This window comes from Porites lutea, chromosome 6 (assembly GCF_958299795.1).
Source record: "Porites lutea chromosome 6, jaPorLute2.1, whole genome shotgun sequence".
NCBI classification, from domain to species: domain Eukaryota; kingdom Metazoa; phylum Cnidaria; class Anthozoa; order Scleractinia; family Poritidae; genus Porites; species Porites lutea.
Genome location: NC_133206.1, coordinates 34118688 through 34141117, shown reverse-complemented (window position 1 = coordinate 34141117; position 22430 = coordinate 34118688). Strand labels below are relative to the sequence as shown.

Below are 22430 nucleotides of genomic sequence, written 5' to 3'. Positions count from 1 at the left end.
CATAAACAGGGATTTTTGAAGTTGTTTTGAACTTTTCCTGTTGCTACGTTTGAGCTGCGTTGATCCGCGTTCGTATGCGAGAATTTGGCGCGAAGGGATGCATGAAGGCGCAATATTGATCAGCGTTCATTCGCTGACGCAAGACTCGCGCAATGCTCTAAACCGGTCAAGAACAAGAAAAAACCCGTTTTTTTAATTTATTCGTTCAGATTTCTGGACGGATTTGAACGGTTGTCGGCAGAGGCTACTTTTCGCACGCTAGCTCATACCGCGAAAATGTAGCCCCTGCTCGCAGGGTAAGACCAGGCAAGCTTAGGTAGGCCTTTTGTTTCCATTGTAAGATTGTTACGCAAAACTAGAGTTATCAACATATAAAAGGAAATTTTATCGTTCCACTACCAGATATGGAAGAACACACTTTAATCTAGACTTTATTAACGAATTACATCAACTGTAGGCTACGAAATTCCAGTGAAGAGTGTTCAACAGGACACGCCTATTCCGTTAAGTTCATCAGTATCTGCTTGACAAGTTTTTTTTCTCCGGTTTCAACGGATAACTTTGATTTAGGGCGCATCAGTCTGTTATGTTTCATAAGGAGGTTGCGTGTGATCGTCCGGGTGAACGTAGTTCTGAATAGGACTGTTGTTGTTGACAATGACTTTCGAGATCCTGTGCGGTAGTCATCTTCAGAGTGAAAGATAACTGATCTGTGTGTCGGTCTTATCGTTCACCCTCTAAAGGTAATTTGTTGCTTATCTGCAGTTATTTAACAAGGAAATGTGTGTCACTACATATTGAAAACAAGCGTCATCGCTGCCTATTTCTTGGGTGGTATATCTGTGACTATAACACCTGCAATTGAAATCTCTCAACTACTATGATAACGAACACCTCTGTGAATACGGATATCTCAGTATTACGAACAGTTCTGTGGGCCCAAGGACAGTTGCATGTGTTTTTCCCTTAGATGTCCGTGTAGTGTAAATCGTAAGTGGATCATCACCATACAGAGCACTTCTTCACTGGGTTCATTTCGCTTCCAATAGGGCAATTGAAGGCCTTCGCAAATTTCTTGAAGTTGGACAGCGAGCCAATGACTCTGGAATGAATAAAAGGACACTGTTATTTTAAAAATAGCTACAATTGATGCTTGATGGGTTTTCTCTGTTGTTGTAAACGACCCAGAAGGGCTTAATGTATACTATTGCAGGAATTTGAAACATCAATATAAATCAGCGCTAAGAGTGCATTTCATTGGAAGGGTAGTTGGCAGTATTCGGTCTAGGACCGTTTTACTTGTCGACCTTCACAGTCCCTATTTTTACATATTTAAGTACACGAGAGCAGTCAAACAAAAGGCCTGGAACGAGGCTGAAAACGGAGAGCGAGACTGGGGAGAGTGTGAGGCTCGCACGCTTCGCGCTCTTAAGACTCTTACGCCACGGTTTACCGATTTCTTTAATGATTTTGAGAAAAAAACCGACTGTTTTGCGGTTTAACCTTCACACATATCAACAAAGCGCATTATAGGGGTGGCCTGTGTACTCCGTTTTTGCCCTAACTGTCTCGTATCGTGTTAAATTTATAATATTAAATTACTGCTGATGACATCATTTCACGTATATAATGTCTGATCAAAAGGGCACTAACAAACTAGTTTTTATAAACTTTCCAGGCGTGTATTCGAAAAAGAGCTACAGCATCTAAATAATAAGTATCGAGTGTCTAGAATATTAACCTGTATTTAGGATATGAGTGAACATCCCTCTTCAATTGGTAGAGAGCCGCCTTCTTGTTGTAAACACTACACTGTGTCTAAAATAACATGAAAAAACATATGTTGGACGTCAAGGGGAACATATTTTCATACATAGTAATAAACGAGTTTGATTTTGCTTTCACTTCTACATATACTCAGGCTACTCTCTGAAACTATTTTACAGAGACTTCAGGCATTTTCACTGATTCAGTGGGTTTGTTGGTGAAACTCTGAAAAGCATTGCGTTCTCAATGAACTAAGCTAAGCGCTTCTGGTCCTCGAGTGCAGGACGCGCGTCAGTATCGTGATAAGTAATGTACTTACAGTTGAAATATACAATTACAATACCACATAAAATCTCGATTTGCCGGAAGAGGGTGCACGCAGAATAAATTGGTGAAGTTTTATCACCTAAGGTGCGAACTGTACGATTAAATTATTGATGGATAACTCCTTTAAAATATCATAAACCCTCTTTAATTAAGTATTATTAAAATTGATGGGTAGTTCCTGTAATATATAATAAGCTCCTTTACTTTCCTGAAATATGTCATAACCCCCTCTTTACTTCTGTTTTATTATTTATTTTGTTTTTGTTGCCCGGTCGTGGTGATTACCCCCTCCTCCTCTCCCCTCAAAAAAAGGCTAAACCAAGAGAGGGTTGCCGTTGGGTACAGAATAATGTGGAAGGAAGGCTATACATCCTCGGGAAGATTTAACTTTTCTGAAGCCCATATTTGGGTCAAATTTAAAGGGGACGCTCTTTCGAGCAAAGACGGTTTTCATTGCATTGGAGGGTTTTATTACATTTATGGTCATTTCGTATAACATTTAAGGGTTTTATTTAATACATTTCTGGTCAATTACATTATTATTGTGTAAAGGAAGGCTTATTTTTAAGCCTGTTCCCCTTTGAGGCCATATGTTTTGGCATTTCTCCCCTCAAATCACATCTTCCCTGTAAAAAATGAGCGGCCACATTGAAAACTTCTGACGTCACCATTTACATGTAACGTCAGTGGTCATGCTTCCCGCCTGCTCCTGCGCGGGAAAAATTTGAATATTTACGGCTGCTGAGTTGTTTCTTCATTTGCATTCTAAAAGAAAAGTCGCAATTTCCAACTTCTCCAGAAATATTTTTGCTCTACAGAACGTTTTAATTTCGACAAGTTCAAAAATTAAGTGTCTGATAATTTTATCTTCTGGACTAGGGTAACGTTGGAAAGCTAAAGCTTTACGAAACAGTGCAACGAGAGACCCTGCAAAATATTTTGCTTCGACCACAACGGATGAAACTGACAGTTCATTAACAGGATAAAAGGTAAAGAACCACGTTATTTACTCTTTTTGCTGGTTATAAAACTTTCAATACTATACTCAAGATGCTCAGTTTAATATAATCTAACTGTTCCGCGTGTCGAAACTTTTATAGCGCGTTCGCCGGTTGAGAATCGGCTTTGCTCGTGTTTTAGCTTCTTTTCTAGTCCCCGTTCTGTTTGGAGAAAATATCAGATATTTGGTTAATACCTATGCAAAAGATCATTTCTTATCTCGAACGAGGTCCATTTTGAAGTGGATTTTTATTGTATGGACTAGCCATGAGAAATACTACGACTTTAAGGTATACAAAAATGTTTTGCTGTAGAAATCAGACTTGATCAGGAGCATTGAAAACAACATACCGGCACGCAACAACCTTTCTCTCATGAAATAATGTTGCAAGTGCCATAACGCCGAGCAAATTAAACAGCTATTTCAACAAACGTTGTCAGAAGGAAAGCAAATATACCGTAAGGCAATATGGGTATTTTAAAATCCATCTTCGCACACTGCAGTCAAATTTCTCGACGGACAGCATGTCATCAAACGGATTATGTGCCGATCAATTCGAAATTTCAACATCCCCCGGGGCAAGAAAGTACCTAGACTTGCCTACAAGTCGAGCTCAATTATTTTCACGAGTGCAAAGGGCTAACGGTAGATTTTTTACGTTTTCTGCGGCAAAAGTGAACGATAGAGCGAGAGCTTTGTAGTTGAATACAGGCGATAAAACGAAATCGAAATGCAACCCGCAAAAAATACACAGTTCAATGCAACTGAATTTGGATCAAAACAGTTCAAGACACGTTTCATGTGGCGTGATCGGGTTTGATTTACGGCGCATCAGTAAAACCGTTCGTGATTGGATAAAACCTACAGGAGGAAACTTCGTCCTGTAAATTTGGCGCACTGCAGGGGATAAAGTCGAGAAAGTACCTTGAATCATCCTCCATCTACCAGTAAACAAAAAATACATCCGATTTTGAGCCCCCTCTTGGTATAAACCCCACTCTTATTAAAAATGTACTGATATGAATTCAATTAATTAAGACGTATTGAACCTTCATTAAAAATCAGTAAATTAAAAATGTCTTTTGATCAGCACCACTATCGCTTGTTTCGAAACGCTTTTTCTATTCTGGTTGTAAGCCCCCCTCGGATCCTAAAATCCCTTACCAAGATGTACAAGCCTATGGTTTGAACAAACAAGTAGTGGGAGCTTTACGAAGGACAATTAGAGGAGTGAAGGGGGCCGGGAGGAGGCGTTGGGGAAAAAAAAGAAATTATTTACATGAAAAATTGTAAGTGAAAAGAAAATGCATAAAGACGAAACAGGCAGAGAGACATGAACACGCACCCAAAAAAAAAGAAAAAAAAATCACACGCTGAAGCAGAAACTTCCCCAGCCCCTTCACTTTTTCGACGTTGGAAAGAACGCCAGGGTGTTAAAACATACCATTGCAAATCCGACAAAGAAAAGTTGATCCACGCTCATTGAAAGGTCCGGTAAAGGATTTTCCCTTCCATTGGAGCTCACCCAGGACTGGTATGCCTGAAGTACAAGGGAAATCAAGACTAATATTAATGATTAGATTCAGCCAGGAGCCGATTCATGCAGCTGGTTAGCCGGAGCCTTGACTTGCGAGCAAGCTCTCCGGGCGCTCTGGCGGGGCTGGAAAAAGAAGGAGAGCTTGCAACTACGTCTCTGGAATTTGAATATCTGCATCGAAAAAGTCGATGCGAAATGCTGATTGGCGGAGATGGCATTAGTAATGACGTCATTACCTTTGCCTCGTGTTTTTCAATGTTTCGCGCTCGTTTCCGCTTCGCGCTGATTGGCGGAGATCTGACAGCTCAGTCGACGGGGAACCACAGGGGAGTTGGAGGTGGAATTCAAATTCCAGAGACTCAGTTGCAAGCTCTTCTTCCTTTTCCCGCTCCGCCGCCAGAGCGCCCGGAGAGCTTGCTCGCAGGCTACCGGAGCCTCTAGCTCTCAGAAAAGCCCTTGGAGTGACTGAGCCTAATCGGGTAATAGGCCCTTGGAATGATTTCTCCAGTTTCTTTAAAACAGAAGAAGGACCTGGATACTCCCACGTCAACCTGCATGAATATCTCCTGCTAATACTCGCTATCCTAAAAAGCAAATTTCCACATATTTTTCCACACCATAGCAGCCGATGTAATGCATTGCAAGTGTAACACAATGCACTAAAATAGCAGAGAATCATGACACAGTGAGTGAGAATGACACTATACTAAGAATGATTTTACAAAAAACGGTAAAGCAACATTGTTGCTACTAATAAGGTCTACTAAATCAGTATAGTCACAATAACATGAACAGTTAAATTAGTGACTGATGATAAGCTACTCAAAGAAGATGCGAATGCAAAATAGAAACAGTATCAACTAATGATCACCGTTCATATTTCAACTCACTTCGTATGCTAGTTTTATCCCTCCGTTGTCAGCAATGTTTTCACCCAACGTCCGTTGACCATCTATCTGCATGAAGAATAATCAATAATATAATAAGTATAATAGGAAATTATTATAAAGGTGTTGATACTTTTAACTGTTTGGAACCCTATAATTGTAAGACAGTACATTTCATTCAAGCTGTTACCATTCTGCCCCTCTGCAACCCGGTAACCGGCGACGTATTTTTCGACCTCGTCCCCGGGGTGTCTTTTCAACGAGGCAACACATTTTTGGGCTGTAAGAACAACCTATCCAGAAGAAAACTTGCATTTCTAGTAGAGATTTTTATGACAAGTTTAACAGCATTTACAGGGAAAACAGAGATGAGTGCAAACGTAAGGGGCTTTCAATACCCTGAAATGATAGTGATAGTAGCGAGGGGGTAAGGGGTGCAGGGAGTGTTTAACATTGGGAGAAAATACGATACATCGACAATTCTAACCACCTGCTTATCTTGTACTTTTGCATCTCAGCCAAAAGTTGTATGTTTTTTAGCTTTATTACTATGGTTTATTGGGATTAGTTTAAATATTTTAATGACACAAGAGCCTTCAACTGGAAAATCCGTGCCCTTAAATTTATTGCTCTACTTACGTATTTTCCAAACACTTCGTAGTCGCCGTACTGATTAACAAGACACTTGCTCCTATATTTGAAGTTTGAACTCGAATAGTAAGACCACCAATCCTTAACATTCCCGTTTTTATCAAAAAGACGACCTAAAAAAGACAGAGATATGAACTAACGAAATAGCTTGATATTTAACAATTAGAGTAGAAATTCTCGCAGGCTCATTGGTCGAGACTCTGTGTTCTATAAGAGTACAGCATGGACAATGGCAAAGGTGCAACGAGGGCGCATTTTTCCCCTGTCATGCTGAGATGCACGCGAAATTTTACCAAGGAACTTAGAAGTAGTCAGTGAAAGTGGTTGATGTTATTGTTGAAAACGAATCCATCACAATTTTCCCATGTCTGAACTTAAAGAAAATAGAAGGACATAACTATGTTTCACAATTGACTATATGAAATATGACAATGTGATCTACTGTTGACTTCTTTTTCCACAAAAAGTGAAAAAAAAGTGATCTCCTTAGCAATTCGTAACGTGTCATGTTCATAAAGTTTGATGTATTATTGTATAGTGTCGTACACTTTTATGCCTCTAGCATCCGGAAATATAAATACCTCTATTGTCGAATCCGTGGGTAATTTCATGTCCAATGACCGTTGCAAGTGAACCATAATTGAGATACCTGGAAAGAAAACAGTATAATTTGTTTCATAACAGTAATAAAACATATGATGGCGAACACCTAAAACCCCGGACGTAACGAACAACCCCACCCCAGTGTAACTGACGAGCAATTTTCTTCAGCATATTTGCAGTCATGTATGGAATAGTACCCCGGTGTGACGTACCCCCTTGGTCTAACAAATACATTTGCCAGTCCCTTACACTTCGTTATATCTGGTTTGAATCCATTAAATTTATTCGTCTGAATTTATTCGTTCTTGGTCCTGAACCCTGACGTTTGATTTGGTGAACGATGACATGTGCCTAATGGAAACACTGTCCCTATCTCCTCAAGAATGGACACTTTTCCTTCAGAGTGGACAAATACTGAGATTTACGGAAATAATTAACCCGGCCAAGTTGAAAAAATTATCCAAAACGTTTAGTATTCGAGACTAAGCAAACACTAAGCCAACGCCAAGAAGACAATCCGTGGATCACGTGATAAAAAGACGCCGTTCTCTTCGTTATAGACTACGAGTAGTCCACATTTAAGGATCTCAGTCAGAATGGGCGTGTGTGGAACGACCATTTGAACCAGGTTTCCCTTCCCAGCATCGTGGTTACCTTTTTTGCTTTTTTTAATCAAAATAATAGTCAGAAATATCTCTCTGGAGTCATTTATCTCGCCGCTGTAATTTAAAAACAGTTTTACAGTCACAAAATGTCTCTTTGAGCGTTCACAGGTTACTCACTTCATGTCACTTACTTTGGGGTATTTTTCTTGTAAAAAGGTGATTGCAGGATTCCTGCCAAAAATACTAAAAAAAAGCAACAAAAATTAAACAGGACAGACGGCAATGAGATACCATTGCCGATTGGTCCGTCTCAACTATAGTTAAAAGACTCATGGTCGTGTGTGTAAATGTCAGTCTCCTATGCTGTATTCTACTTTGGAAGAAGGAGAAATTAAGGGGGCATTACAGTTGTTTTTTGGGCGGGAAATGATGTTGATTTTGGAAGGAAATAAATTAGGTTAGAAAAAGCATACAAATAAACCAATTAGTCCGCTGATGGGATCAGAGGCACTTGTTCTGGTGGTGGACTATCTGGTATTTGTCCCACAAATCCAAAATCAGTTATTGAATTCAAAGGACTCCAACTGAACTGAGTAATTTTTTGATTGAATGAAATCTTAAAACTAGACATTATGGCAGACATAATGTCATTTATGGCAAGGCATGATACTCACATGATAACTCGCTAGGTAAGGCTGTACTAGGTACTGCAAATCTAGCCAATTAGGTTATAGGGCGGTGTCAGGGTTAAGTAGGTATATCGAGGTATTTTCCCAGTAATTCTTTCTTCTCTCCCTTGTCATCAACTCGGTCAGATCTCGAGCAAAATCTGAACTGAGTAATTTTTTGATTGAATGAAATCTTAAATAGATATTTAAGAAAAAGGGTGGAAATCAACGAAAAACAATGCTTTTGACCAGACTGCCCCCTTAAATACCAGAAAGCTCACAATAGTCTGCAGTAAATTCTGAGCTCCAATTGAGACTTGAACTCACGACCCTTCAAGTTCTAGATCGGATCATTCTGTAGAGCAATGCTAAGTCTTAGAAGGGCAGTGTTAAATCTTACTGATATTGTGCATTGGCCTCTAGTCAAAAAGTTTCTCTTCTTTTTTTTGTTTGTTAATGTTTTTGGTTTTTGTTTTCATTATAATAAGCTAGAGTCTAATTAAGTAAAATTTTGTTTAATATTAGACATTTTTATTTTAAACTATCTCGGAAAGCGGTATCAGCTATAAAATGCCCGGACTGGAAACTCCCACATACCTATCCGATTTTGCTGTGGATCGTAATAGCCGTTGACTTGTGCAGGGCCCATTCCCCACCTAGAAGAACACATATATATAATTTTTCTTTTAAAATCAGAATGAACATATATGTATGAGCGAGGGGTATGTGATTTTGACTGTTGGTAGTTGATTTAGAATCTAAAATTCTTACCAGGCTATTTAGACTTTTATGGCTTCATTTTGTTTAGGTTATTATTATTCGTAGTGTTTTAGTTACAGTTAAATAGAGAAATGGCTTCTTTAAGAAAAGCAATTATTTTTATTGTTGTGAATTAACTGCCTTGGTCAGAATGTTTAGGAATATGATGCCTGACTAATATGAAACAACATTTGAAAGATAGCTGAACGACTTGTGGGTGTTTCTCCCCAAGGTCCTATTTTACGGATATAGGTTAACTCTGGATCTGGAGTAATCAAACACATCCTCAATCAAACTTAAGCCCTCTTTGGCTGAAATAGGTTGACAAGCCGCAACATTTTACTTACAAATCATGGTTGACTGGGTGACGAAGCATTCCAAAGTTTTTTTGGACTAGCATCTTGTTCATTGCCACTGTGTTTTCAAAATAATTGTCATGGACTGTCAGCTGGTGATTTTGTAAAACAAAAGGAAAGCAAATAATCGTATAAAACCACACAAGACAATAAGAAATCGTGAAAGGAGGGTTCCTAGTGTACTTTGTAATTATTGGCTTCCGCAGAGATTAGCCACGTGATCAGGAGGATCAGTTTCTGGTGCTCGTGTAGGTTAAAAAACTTGAAGATTACAGGGGCGACTGAGGTAAAAGGCGCAAAATCAAGCAGCGCTATGTTGCACTGCTTGCTGGTAACGCCCCTGCTTTCTTAGGGCCGGTTAAGGAAGAAGAGATTTGAAAAAGACAAAGTTTCCTTTCTACCCAGTAAAGTCTGATATCAAGGTTAATCAATGCCACTAAATCGCGACTTCTCAGTGCTCTCCGTGTCACATGACCGAAAGGAAAAGACACCACTACCTAGCCAATAGAGAGCTTTAGATTTGCATAATGAGTACGAGTACGAGATTTAACTTAAAGTTTTTGTGCGTGTTCTCAAAAAATGACACCCCGGAAAGCTTCAATTTACTTTTTTTCACCAAGAAAGTTAGTACTGTGAAAGGTTTGAACCCAAGAGTACTGTTATTTATACTGAAGGAGGTTAATAAGCTCTCTCCCGATAGCAGAATGATAAAACATCTTACATTTGATAACTTGTTCCCGCCACTACGACATTCTCCAGCGTAACCTGAGATCAGGCCCAACTTTAGCGGTTCTCATACATTCCCTCTAACGGCTACCGCTTAAATTGGGCCTGATACAAACTCTATCACGTTTGTGCTCACTGCGGCCAGATTTTGGCCGTAACGCTGATTGGCTGTTGGAACAATGCCTCAGGATCTGATTGGCTGTTGAAATCAACGGAAGTTAAAAGCGCTTATTCCTCGCGTGCTTGTTTTCCTGAATGATCCGAAAATAGAGCCTGATCTCAGGTTATCTCCAGCGCTAAAACGCGTGGTAGAATGACGACGACTATCACGTTTTTCCGCCAAAATAACTTTGGGTCACGCGTGAGCAATACTCAGTATTGAGAAAATCTCGTACTTGTAGTCGTTCTTGTCTCAGAATCTAAAGCTCTCTACTGTTTACAAACAGGCAACAAAAGATGTTGAGGGAACGTGATTCGGCTAAATTATGAAAAACCTTAATAATGGAAGAGTTTATATTACCATGGAGTAATGTTCGTCAAGTTTTGTGTCGTTTTTGATGTATAGTGGGTATCCGACATCCTCCTTTATAGCATTGGCCTGCAATGATTATATTTTATAAGGTGTTAGTGCCGTTATTTAACAATTATTCCACTAGCGCGCGTTGGATAAGAGTTGGCTATAATCATCTCATATCCAACAAGCGCGAGTGGAATAATTGTTTTATTAAAAACGCCCACAAAATATCGAGAATTCTTCTCGCCTTAATATGTAAAAACAACCGATTTTCAGCGTGTTTTTCATTTTGAGCAGACGCGTACAGTTGCCATATTTGGAGAGCATGGTATAATGGCCCATATATGAAGATGGCTGAGCCAATCAGAGCTCTAGTATTTCATTATCCAATGATTCAGGTTTTAATAATAGGTGTTAGTGCTGAAAGACTGCCTGGTCAGGGTCCAGATCTCAAAAGTTGGCGACCCTGAACTTTACAGCTGATTAACAAACAATAACTGAACTACTCGGAGAATTTATTTTGTGATGTGTACACTGTAACTTATAGAAACATTAGCTTGTGTGGTTTCATATGTTTTTCTGACAATCGTCTCTAAAAGATAAAACCGTCCAAATCTTCTTCAGGAGTATGTCACTGTATTAATAATTAGTGACAAATCTTAGCCTAGCTTGCTAGAGGATCAACAGTAGCGTCTTTAGACTGTCAAGAGGTTATTTGAGAAAGGGGAGCGAGGGAGACTGGTGAATAGGAAAACAAGTTTGCCCTCCTATCAGGTCCTTGGTGGAAAAACAGAGCTTTTTACTTTCCTCTTTGAGGAATAATCAGAACGTTTTTCTTTTTGCCCCCCAACCAAACCCAATGCGTGAAACAATGGCCTTTGAATCATCAATGTTAAATATCGTCTCTTCAAGCCAAAATTTGTTAGAAATAGAACCTTTGGCAACAAGTTTTAAATGTATGATCACTTGGAGCAGAAGTATCTAATGGATTATGGAGCAGACTCGGAAAAATTTTAAAATGAGGTTTCAAGCAGCCTTAAGTGTAAATCAAAGTGTTTCGGAGACACTGAAATTCAGGCAAATTTCTTCTGTGTATATGCATATATTGAGCCCCACCTTTTCTTTGGCAGCCTTTTTTGTTCTATTATCCATCCAGTCCGCTGAATCGAGGTTACTGATAAAGGCTTTGCGGATAAGGGTCGTCATTTCCTGAACCTAAAAGAAAAACAGAGAATTTTTAACAAAATCAGATGCTAACAGCGGCAAGTGTCAAAGCAACTACACACACATACACCTGATCAGTGGCTGAAATAAAAGAAACAATACAAAAACAACTTTAATACATGTAGTACAATAGATAAACTCAAATCAAGTGCATGATACCAGTGTCCCGTGGTCAAGTAATCTTCAGTTCGTCACGATCTACTTTTTATTTTGCACCGTTTCGACCAATAATTCATAGCTTCTTTATCATTTATTTTCCTGTTTCAAAGACTTGTACTTCCACCTAACACGTGGGAAAACTAAAAAACTCAAAGATAGCAGGTGTAGGTGTCGCGAAATTCGTCTTTAACTGATTTCAAAGATTTTTGTTTATTGTTGTTATGGCTTTACGTAAAACTATATTCGGTGAGGTATCGAAACACCTTCTCTCCTAAACGCCGTACGCATGGACTGAGAACCGCCACAAAATTTTCTTGAGTTTCCTCACTCGTCCATCTCTCCCCAGTCTCACACTCCGTTTCCAAACTTTCCTATGACAAGCCCCAAAATACGGCTGCTTTACACTCAAAACTCGTTAAATCAAAGGAGTCACTTTACCGTTGTTTTAGTTGCTTCGTCAAAATGTGCATCAACATACATCCTCCCCAGAGTCATGTCCATAGGTGTCATCATTTGCTCAATACAAGCAGACCATCTTTGATATTCTCGCGCCCCAGCCACAGTCTTGACAAACTCAAGCTTAGCCTGAACAAATACATCAGGCATTGACGAAACGTACCGAGAAACAACTCTCCACATTATGTAGTCCTTGATAATGTCTTGGGATCTAATGAAATCAAATATCACCATGAATGGTTGCGCGTTAGACATGTTGGGAACTGGTTACATAAAACGTTCTTCTTCGAGAGCTATTGAGTATTATTCAGGAATATTAATCTATTGTTTTGGAACAAAACGTCCGAGTAGTCGCAATGTTAAGGTTCCTTATGCAACCCAGCTCTGGCTGTGTATAAACTTTCAAGTATCGTATTTTTCAATTTTGTAGCTAGGGAGGCAAACACTCGTCATTGACTTTGGGCTGTCTATTATGATATCATATGTTTTTTATGTTTTTGTTGTTATCACTGATTATTGATCCCTTTATTGGCGCCTTTTTAGTTTAAGGTGTAATCCGACAAGACTCTCTTCTTCGGGTTTAAAACAGCGCACTAATTGGTTAGAGAAGTTATAGAAAAATTCGTCACAATAAATCGGAACACCGTCGAGAAGGGCAGTGGGCACGGATATTCATTTTATAGAAACGAATTCCAGAAATACGAGAAAATGTTTTACATGTAAACTCAACAAATTAGCCTGTCCCCAATGTATGGGTCTTCATAGCTCATGGGTTCGAATCCCGTTGAAGTTCGGGTTAATTTGCAATTGCTTAAATTGCAATACCACTGCGACGATCATATCTTCATTTTAAGGTTTAACACTGACGGGAAAATTTGACTTTGTAGACACGACTCATTGCTATTCATAAAACGCTACTCGTATTTATCAATCTCTTAATTAAAAAAAGTAGTGATAAACAAGTAGAATCAGCATTTATGATGACTTACGTAGTCTGATAGGTCAAAGCAATGTCAAAGAAGATAGATGAAGACCCGTAAAAAACGCTTTCCCAAGAGTTGAAAGTAATTCCCTGGTTCGAAAACGCAGCGTTTAAGAAGTCCAGGATAAAACTTAACTACGGATGGAAAAAAATAGTATTAGTTGAAAATTTAGTACCAAGAGTGAAATTAATGCCGTACAAAAAATCTGGATTGATGAGAAAAGAAGGGCAAAACCCTTGTACAGAAGTTGTTCCGCAGTAACCTCCCTGTCCACATGAATCTGGAAATGTTTGAAACTGCATATTGTCTTACACAAATCGGCCTTTCATCCACATGAAACCAGTGAATCCACTCACCCGCCCGGGACTCATCGAAGCCCATCTTTTTTGAACTGCTATCCGAGAGTGTTTTGTTTGATCCGACGGATCTGCGAATTCGTGTAGACGATCGTGCTTGCAATTAAGGCCCGGTCCACACCAATCCAGTAATCCAGGTGAACTGAAATAGCTTACCAATATTTCCAAGCTACACAAATTCGGTGTGGTTGTTCCGGTTTGGATTCACCCATCGTTAGGAATACGTTTCCCATTAAACTACTTGTTTTCTTTTCAGTTTACTTGGCCAGGCTTGCCTGTATGTTAATTGTCCCATCAGGCACTTGTAAGCCCTGCCAAACCCAAAATCGTCTTGCACGAGGTTGAGAACGAAGCCGTTTTGCACGCCTTCGTTTCGCACCAAACGATTCCACAATCTGCATAGGATTTAGCTTACTTCTAAAATGGCGTGTTGTTGTAGTCAAAATCGAAAATATTGATTTCATTGCTTGCAACATGACTGGAAATAAGTGCCAGCAACGTAGAAAACAGAAGATTGTTATTCACCATTTTGAATTTGCAAGTTCGAGCTATGACGAACTTTTTGTCATAGCTTTTTTGTTTCTAACGCGATGGCTACGATACTTTGGAAAACCTTCAGATATTATTCACCAATAATCTGAAACATTCCTATTTTACTGGTAATAATACTATATTTTCTACGTTCAAATAAAATTGCGTTTTTTTTAAAAAAAAAAATTTGCATATATTTTTTCCTGAAATTTCTGGTACCGGCTCTGATGTAATAACTATGCCAAATAAGTTTCAAAGAAATCGTTAGAGCAGAAGTCCTTACCTAGAAATTTTGAATTTGTCACCAAATTATGCGTAGATAAGCACGTGAATAAGACGGAATTTGAAAGAAACAGTTCCTTAGAGTACTATCACATGACCTGCATAGGTAAAACAAAGCATAAAAGCTAAAGAGGTTCTTGAAATTTAGGAACAACCACTCCTAAAAAAAGTCCTAAAAAGTATCCGGAGTCTCCGGGGAGTCTCCATATTAATTTACGTACGTACTTCGAAAGTTGAGTCCGAGCAAAATTCACGTATGGTCTTGTCCAATGATGAGCCCAAGGATCGTCTCGAATGATAGTACTGCTCAAGGGATTCTACAAAGTCATATGAGAATGCTTTGCCAGTGGCCAACTGGAGAAAAAAAAAAAGAGGGTCATTGCAAAGTAGATAGGACATTCACGGATTAGCAGGTGTATTCTATTAAATCAGTCGATGCTGCAATGTCTAATGCTTTATTCCGAAACTGGAATGAAGGGTTCGCCGCATACCATGATGGGAGCATGCACCTCATATTGTCCCCAAGCTCGTTTATTCTTCGTCTGATTGATGAGTTCACCAAGTTTGCAAGTGCAACACATTGCATTTGTATTGTGTTGTTTTATTTTCTGTCTGGCTTCCCCTAAAATTTTCTGCAACTGGTATACGGTGGTATAGACATTGCCACTGTATTTTCAAGTTTTGATTTGAACCGGTTATGAAATCAGCTGGAAGCTAGCGCTTAAAAAATTAGGAAAGTTGCAAAGCTTGAAGGTCTTGGGTCTGAAGCGAGCAAAGATATAATTCCGAAACGTCACAAAATGTTACAAATGTTTGTATGGTGGGGGGCACAAACTGTTACCAACATCCCACACTACATCTTTGTAATTTTTCAACAAATCAGTCTCAAACTCGAATTATTTTTTGATTTTAAGGGGTTTTCCCAGCGGTGTCGACGGATTTTCGCTAACTGATCCACGTCAAAAGTTGAAAAGACTGTGGAAGGTTCAGTCCATTGCACACAATTTAAGCATCTCACTGATGAACGGCTACGAGAGTTAGATTTTTGCACAAGAGCGACAATAGTTGAACAGTCGTTCCTCCTTCAATATTTTATGATATCCGAAAGATAACTTACATTGGCAATGTCTCTTTCGAAGTTATATATACGCATCATCTTCTGCTTTGCATCTGATCCTCCTCCAAGTAGACCTGCAATAGCTTTCATGTACTTTTTGTACGCGCGTTGAATCTTAAAGTAAAAGAAAAAAAGGGAGTGAGTAAAATTCAATTACTATTATGTGTTAACGTTTGGAGAAATTAATGCGTATAATTGGAGTCACTCGTGAACCTCTGTCCCGGGGACAGAGGTTCCCCTCAACAAATTTTTTTTTTACAGTTTTGTACACCGTTTTTGACAGAAAAACTACCCCTTTCGTATTCTTTCTATTGGCTATTAAATGGGAATCAATCACAAGACCAGAACGTTTCCCTTTCGGTTGAGCCTCAACCTATAGGCCATCATAGGGAGTACCCCGCGGGACCTCAGTGAATCCCAGTATAAATCGGTTGGATTGATAAATCATCAAACAGAAGAGTTAATTTTTAAATAGTCTCCTTCTCAACTAATAAATGAATATCAAAATATTCACTAATAAACTTCTTAATATAGAGATCTCTACTCATTGTTTCATTTCACATGTGCGATACACAAGTGGACTGATTCCATGTTTTCGAGCCACCTTGGGAAAGGCAAATTGGTCCCAAAGGCAGCTGAAGTATAGCTCGCTCAAGTATTTTAACTAGTGCTTGTTCCGAACTGACCTTGTGAGGCTTCATTCAACTTTTATTAACTACAATAACCGCCTCTTTTATTTTGAAAAAAGCTGGATTCTTCTGGGAAATACTATTATGGAAGAGAGTCACAATGAGTCTGCACGCTGGAGACTGCCTTATCACATGCGCATTTTTTCACATAGGCTATGAAGTTTTTTGTGCAAAAGAGGTCGATAGATATTATAAATATCAATGATCTTCAACCAAGAAGCTTTATTTACTGCATTTGTAACGACACTGATGAAATGTAAACTGATTTTTACTTTAATAATTTAAGTCTTTAGTGGACGTGAAGAAGATCGTACGATGTACAGATGAGTAATTTCGCAAACTGACAGCAAGATTTTTTTCTGAAATGAATGTTTCTCATACCAACCTTTAATATCTCAGGATCCACCGTGTATTTGTCATAGTAGCTCGCACTCATTCCTAGCACTGAGGGGCTAATCTAGTAAACAGATTTGAAAGAACCACCAAACTGTTAGCCGATATTTTAAATTCGCATATAAAAGCTCAATAAAATCTGATTTATAAAGTATTGTACCAACCACCCTTACTGAGCATGTGCTGTTAAAAAAGAGGCCTATTAAAGCTGACTCGTTCCTGACCACAGGTTCGTCAGTTAAAAGACAGCTGTCTTATGTGATTTGCTTGTTATGTGATTCGCTTTTTATATTAAGTTGAATAAAGTCGATTACCTGTCTACCTCCGGAGCTTCTTACTGGGTAATGCAGTGCAGTGGAAATTGTAGATGACGGACGTGGCCATTTTTGGGATCGTTTGTTCGATAAGTTTTGATTCTTGCGGGTTTTGTGGTTTTCGGTTATTTTAGTAGTGGGTGTTCGGTTTCAACCAATATCCAAAGAGCGCTTCCGATTAAGTATTGAGTGTGGTTTTCGGTCATGTAAGCAAAAAGAAAATTTCCGAAAAGAGTAGTCGTTTTGGTAGTTTTGTGCAGTTTGCGGTTTGGCGCGATTTTTTTGGCAGCTTTGCGGTATCTTATTCAGTGACCTGGTATGAAAGCTCCCAGTGTCCACAGGTTCAGTGGTTTAAAAAGGTATATTATCTGCAAACTAAAAGAAACCAATCAGTGCAATGCCACTGACCGACTCGTTAACTGTTTTGCATACCATAAGAATATTACGTGTGGAATCCACGAAATCCGTCCTGACCGATACTGAAAGCAAAGTCTGCACATTCAGATCTCTTTGAATGTGTCCCATTTTTTCTTGCACTGTCCAGGAGTTCAGTCCTTTTCCGGTTACTGTCCAGCCACCGTACTTCTCTATCAAGCTTACCAAAGGTGATATTCCTCGGTTATTAATAGCAGTTGTATTAACGCAAGAGTTGTAAATTTGGGTAGTTTTCCTTATCGACAAACTCTGCAAAAAAATCCATACCTTTGGTTAGACTACTATATTTTAATTTGTTACTTGCGAGCGGTAATAGTGCGCTGCATCATTTCACTTTGAATAAAGGTCTGGCGCTTATTTGGGAAAATACAAAAGCATTCAGTCGTCTGATGCTACAGATGGCAAGAATGAAGATGGATTGAAACCAAAAAATTGGGCCAACTTTTTCAAGTATTAATGCTAGGCCTGTAAAAATCGATCCCAAAAAAATTGTTATGGTTACCGCTCCCTGATTTAATTTGTTTGATCTGTTCATTATCCCATAGGACCCTATAGGAGCATTTTGTGCCGTGGTAAAGGCACGAATACACTTTCTCAAAGTCATTCACTTCTCGTTTCCGGTTCCGGTAGTAGTCTCCCGCTCTCTCCGTCACTCACTTTGCCGCCAACAACATAAAGAATCTCTAGTTTGCGCTTTGCGCTCGAGAAAAATTTTGAGTTTGACTTGTGGGCAAGTCTAAGGCACGAAGTAATGGCTTATGCACTGAATTGACCTAAAACAACTGTATCCTCGTGACAAAGCCCCTGTAAGGCCTTTATAGAAGTGGGAGTGGGGAAATCTCGAAGGCCAAATCCCTTTTCTTTCTGAGAGCCGTGGATGTAAGTTCTGGCGTGACTATTTAGAGGTCTATTCAAATTAAAACTCTTAACTTTGCCATTTTAAATAATACTAGTAGCTTGTTCTTCAACATTGCAGAAAATAGGCTTCACTACAATTTTCTTTAATTTTGTCTATTTTTTAGCAGTACAGGAATTCCTGAGCTTGTATGAACGTTCCTATCCACCGGTCCTGATATCGCTCAGTGGATTGAAAAAAAGAAACTCTATTTCAAACCTGAGGGTAAGTAGAAGTACCATTCTGTAGCGTATGTCTTATAACTCTCATATTGTCATCGTTGAGGATAGAAAAGGCAGTTTCCATGCTTTGATTTTCTCCAAGCTGATGCCTTTTGAAAAACCCTCCGCAAGTGTAAGAGTAGAAATCATCACAAGGATTCACTGCTTTGTCTAGCTCTCTGGAGATATCTGAAATCATGAAACAATCGATGTGTAGAAAGGTATTAAGCGTGATCATGCTCGGATCATGCTAAGAGTCTTGATTTGGTCTTGCATGTCGAACTGTGTAACCAGAACCGCATATAAGAACCTACGATTTTCATCAGTGCAGCTCGGGACTCAGCTCAGGCTCTCGGACCAACCCTCACTGTAATAAGAGAGCCAAAGAGAGGGTACCCTGCGAGCAGAGGCCCTTTCTAGGAAGATCGAAGGACCTCTGTTGGCAGAGTAAAGAGAGGGTCCATGAGTATCTAATTAGGTATTTTTCAAGTTCTTATTTTCAGTTTTTTCTGAAACGACAAATCTGGGCTAAAATAAATATTTGAATTTATAATTTAACAGTTAAAGCACTTCAAACACTAACCTTGAGAGATGTTGCGGCACGCTGAACTGTTACAAATGATCGGTGGTGCTGTTGATGTTGATGCCGTCCATGGCTTTGATGCCGTCCATGGCTTTGATGCCGTCCATGGCTTTGATGCCGTCCACAGCTTTGATGTCGTCCATGGCTTTGATGCCGTCCACAGCTTTGATGTCGTCCACGGCTTTGATGTCGTCCACGGCTTTGATGCCGTCCACGGCTTTGATGCCGTCCATGTCTTTGATGTCACATTCCATGTCTTTGATGTCACATTCCATGGCTTTGATGTTACATTCCATGGCTTTGATGTCGTCGTCCATTGCTTTAATGTCGTCCATGACTTCTGTGGCACTTCGGAGGTTGGTGCCGGTTCAGTTACCGCTTAAGTAAAACGACACCAAATGCAATTGGTTCTTGTATGTGTACGTAGTTCTAAAAAAAGTACTGCAGGCCAGCAGAATATACTGAGGTAATATTTTGTACCTTCAGTTACGAACGATATCTAGCTTATGAGCTGCTTTTCAGTCAGAGGAGAAGGCAGAGGATACTCTGATTTAAGAGGTCAAAATGACCTTCTTGTTTCATGTGATGTGAATAGCCGTGCTAGTTTTTTGCTAGTTTTTGTAGACCATCACCCCAGTAACCACAGTTTTTATTACTTAAAAGATGTACTTTCTCTAGTCTAAATTTGGAATAAGTGAATCGAACCTTTCATTTGATTGAACAACTTTCTGATCAAAATAATTTGCCTTGGAAATTTTAAGATGGACAAGTCTCTAACTAAACACTAGCACAATATCGTTCAAGGAAGTGGAACAGGCAAACCTTCTAATACCCATGCGCGCCATAGGCTCCCCCGCAGACGTTCTTAGGGGTTCGTCGTCCAGAAAGTTGTAACGAAAGCAAAAGAGGAAGGAAGGATCCAATTTTCGAGTAATAACTCGATCGGAAACGCTCGCTACGCAGGCTTAGGTGACTTAGGTGGACATATCAAAAAGTGTTACTATTAACAGTGTTCGTGCTACTCCTTGAATTCCTTGAAAAGCCCTGGAATGTCATCAAGATTTCAAGGGCGCTTGAAAAGCCCTTGAAAAGAAGAATTTTTGCTGAAAGTGCTTGAATATGATGAAAACTCGCTGAATTTTTGTTCTGATGGGAAATAGTGTAGGAATGCATCAAACTAATTCTGATGATCGAACGCAGATTTCAAAATCGGGGACAGATTTTGCATCTAGTTAATGTGTTTGGTTTTCTTCAGTTCCTCTTTCCATGTACAATATCCAAGCAGTTTGTACCCTCCAAGAACTATGAAATTGTTGTGCATCCCTGTTTGTGAATTATTACAGATTTCATAATATATCAGTAAATTTAATGTTCTATTTGTGGTTGTCTCTTAAAATGCATTTTATATGCGGGAGAGCTTTTGGAAAGTTACTCTTGACCAATGAAAACATTTCGAAACATAGTGCAAGACAAAGTAAACTTGCTTTGAATATACTCCTTGAAAACTCCGTTTTTAGTGCTTGAATACTTCTTGAATACTCCTTGAACTTTATGTCCAAAAACCAGAACGGACTATGTATTAACATGTTTCGTTATCCGAAGCTTCTAGGGCTGTTGGTAAATACGTATGAATATGAAAATTTTAAAAAAGACGCATAGACCGTGAATTGCTTCGGCCTTCATGAAACTGTACTAGGTACTCGGCTGTTTTATAACGTTAATCAAAGTATCTATCTTATCACAGAGTGTTTTTGTCTCTAAATCAAACGAAATGCGGGCTTACCTAGCATTTTTCGCACGCCACCTCCTTAACTAGCATGTGCGAAATAAAGCACTGGCATTCGATTTATCACGTACATAGACAAGCTAAAGCATGCAAGCTGCAACAGTTTGGGTTTAATTAGTTAGAAGCTAAACTATGTAAATCATTTTACGATCGCACTAGCTTGATTGAGGTAGCTGTTCCAGCTTTAAGCAGGTGATTGGATGGGCGAGACCCTAAGTAATGAATCTGTAAGCTCAACTGCAATCTAAAATGACAGATAAATACCTTTAGTTAAGTTGGACTTCGCAGACCTATTTTTGTTGCCAAATACGACCCCTAACACAACGATGCCAATAACAATGAGCAGCACAATCAAAATAACGCCGGTAATCACTCGACATCTCTTTCTTCCACAGTATGGACGGAGACGGTAAGTTACACTAAACCTACGTTCTTCCAAGGTCAATAGTGATATATAGTCTGCATCTTTTCCCATTTTCACCTTGTGGAGTTAGGGAAGCAGTACTTTGTTTAATGGTGGTGATAATGCTCTAGCTAACTACAGTCAAAGCTCGAAAGTAGCAAGCGTCTGAAGCGTTACGGTGCAGGAGCATAAAACTTATACTTGAGAACAGTCAATAATGGATACGTCACATTTGATTGACAGTTACTTCCGCCACAATTGCAAATGGTCTACTTGTAGCTTGTTCAAGTTCATTTTTTCATCGTAGTAATAAGGCGAAGATGTTACTCTGCAATGCTTTAAAACATCGGTACAGTTTAATAATTTAATGAAGAGGATTTTTGGTATTCCTTGAGTGTTCAATTAAAGCCTTATAACCAGTAGAGAACAGTGATGAGCCAGCAAAAATCCCACTTGAAAACAAAAATGATAGAGTGTTTTCACTCACGTGGCCAGCATCAATGCAAATTTATTGGAACAAAAGAAAGCGTTTGCATAACAAAAGAGTTCAACTCCCAAAGGATCGATTTGGGAGACCAGCATGGCCGCTGTTTCATTGTTTTGGGACACTAAAATGGCCGCCGTGACGGCATGTGAAAACACTCTATAGTGCTCCAGGTTATGCTGGAAGGTGCTTCAAACACTAATTACGAATTCATAAAGAAAAAAAAACAATAGAAATTAATTAATCTTCACGTTCAAAATAACCCCAAATCTAAATATTACTGCAAGAATGAGTTGATCTATATCAGAGATTTCAAAGCCGTTCAAAAAACTCTCAGTCGTGTATTATCAAGCGTAAAAGCTCTCGGCTTCGCCTCGAGAATACACTTCTGCTTATTGTTTAAACAGTACACAATCGTCAATTTTTGGGTTGACACATTGTGATTGTATAAATCAATGCGTCCTTTCTATTGGTAATTGGCCAGTTACTTCAAACTGACAGAAATGTTATTCAACGTGAAGACACGGTCAAATAACTATAAAAAGCCCCTTTGTAGACGACTTTGGGCGCGATGGGAAATAATGCAAACTCTGAGACCAATTGCAAACAGTACAAAAAACAGATGCCCTGAAATTTGGTTATATCTGATCTTTTACACCTGTGATTTACAGTTCTCGTCTGTGGGAAATTGAGGAACTTGAAGGGAAACTGAGGAAATT

General features: G+C 39.2%; 1 protein-coding gene across 1 annotated transcript; it reads right to left on the bottom strand.

Moving 5' to 3' along the window:
* Nucleotides 1–400: 400 nt before the first annotated feature.
* Nucleotides 401–21397, bottom strand: LOC140940155 (endothelin-converting enzyme 1-like). Its single transcript, XM_073389055.1, has 20 exons — nucleotides 21089–21397; nucleotides 19039–19416; nucleotides 18454–18644; nucleotides 17337–17588; nucleotides 16583–16654; nucleotides 15509–15622; nucleotides 14617–14745; nucleotides 13229–13356; nucleotides 12222–12450; nucleotides 11517–11615; nucleotides 10407–10484; nucleotides 9152–9252; nucleotides 8643–8701; nucleotides 7569–7620; nucleotides 6751–6818; nucleotides 6158–6282; nucleotides 5522–5587; nucleotides 4539–4634; nucleotides 1742–1818; nucleotides 401–1102 (listed from the first exon to the last, which is right to left on the bottom strand). The coding sequence occupies exons 1-20, from the start codon at nucleotides 21297–21299 to the stop codon at nucleotides 1003–1005; spliced, it is 2625 nt and encodes an 874-aa protein (XP_073245156.1). The 5' UTR covers nucleotides 21300–21397; the 3' UTR covers nucleotides 401–1002.
* Nucleotides 21398–22430: the final 1033 nt, after the last annotated feature.

What these genes read in the sequence shown, in the direction of transcription:
- LOC140940155 (XM_073389055.1), bottom strand. Translation starts at nt 21,299, where the DNA reads ATGGGAAAAGATGCAGACTATATATCACTATTGACCTTGGAAGAACGT. An exon ending in GCTCGGACTCAACTTTCGAA is followed by an intron (nt 13,357 to 14,616) that starts GTACGTACGTAA and finishes TTCCATCCGTAG; the next exon opens with TTAAGTTTTATCCTGGACTT. An exon ending in ACGAAGCAACTAAAACAACG is followed by an intron (nt 11,616 to 12,221) that starts GTAAAGTGACTC and finishes TTTTTCTTTTAG; the next exon opens with GTTCAGGAAATGACGACCCT.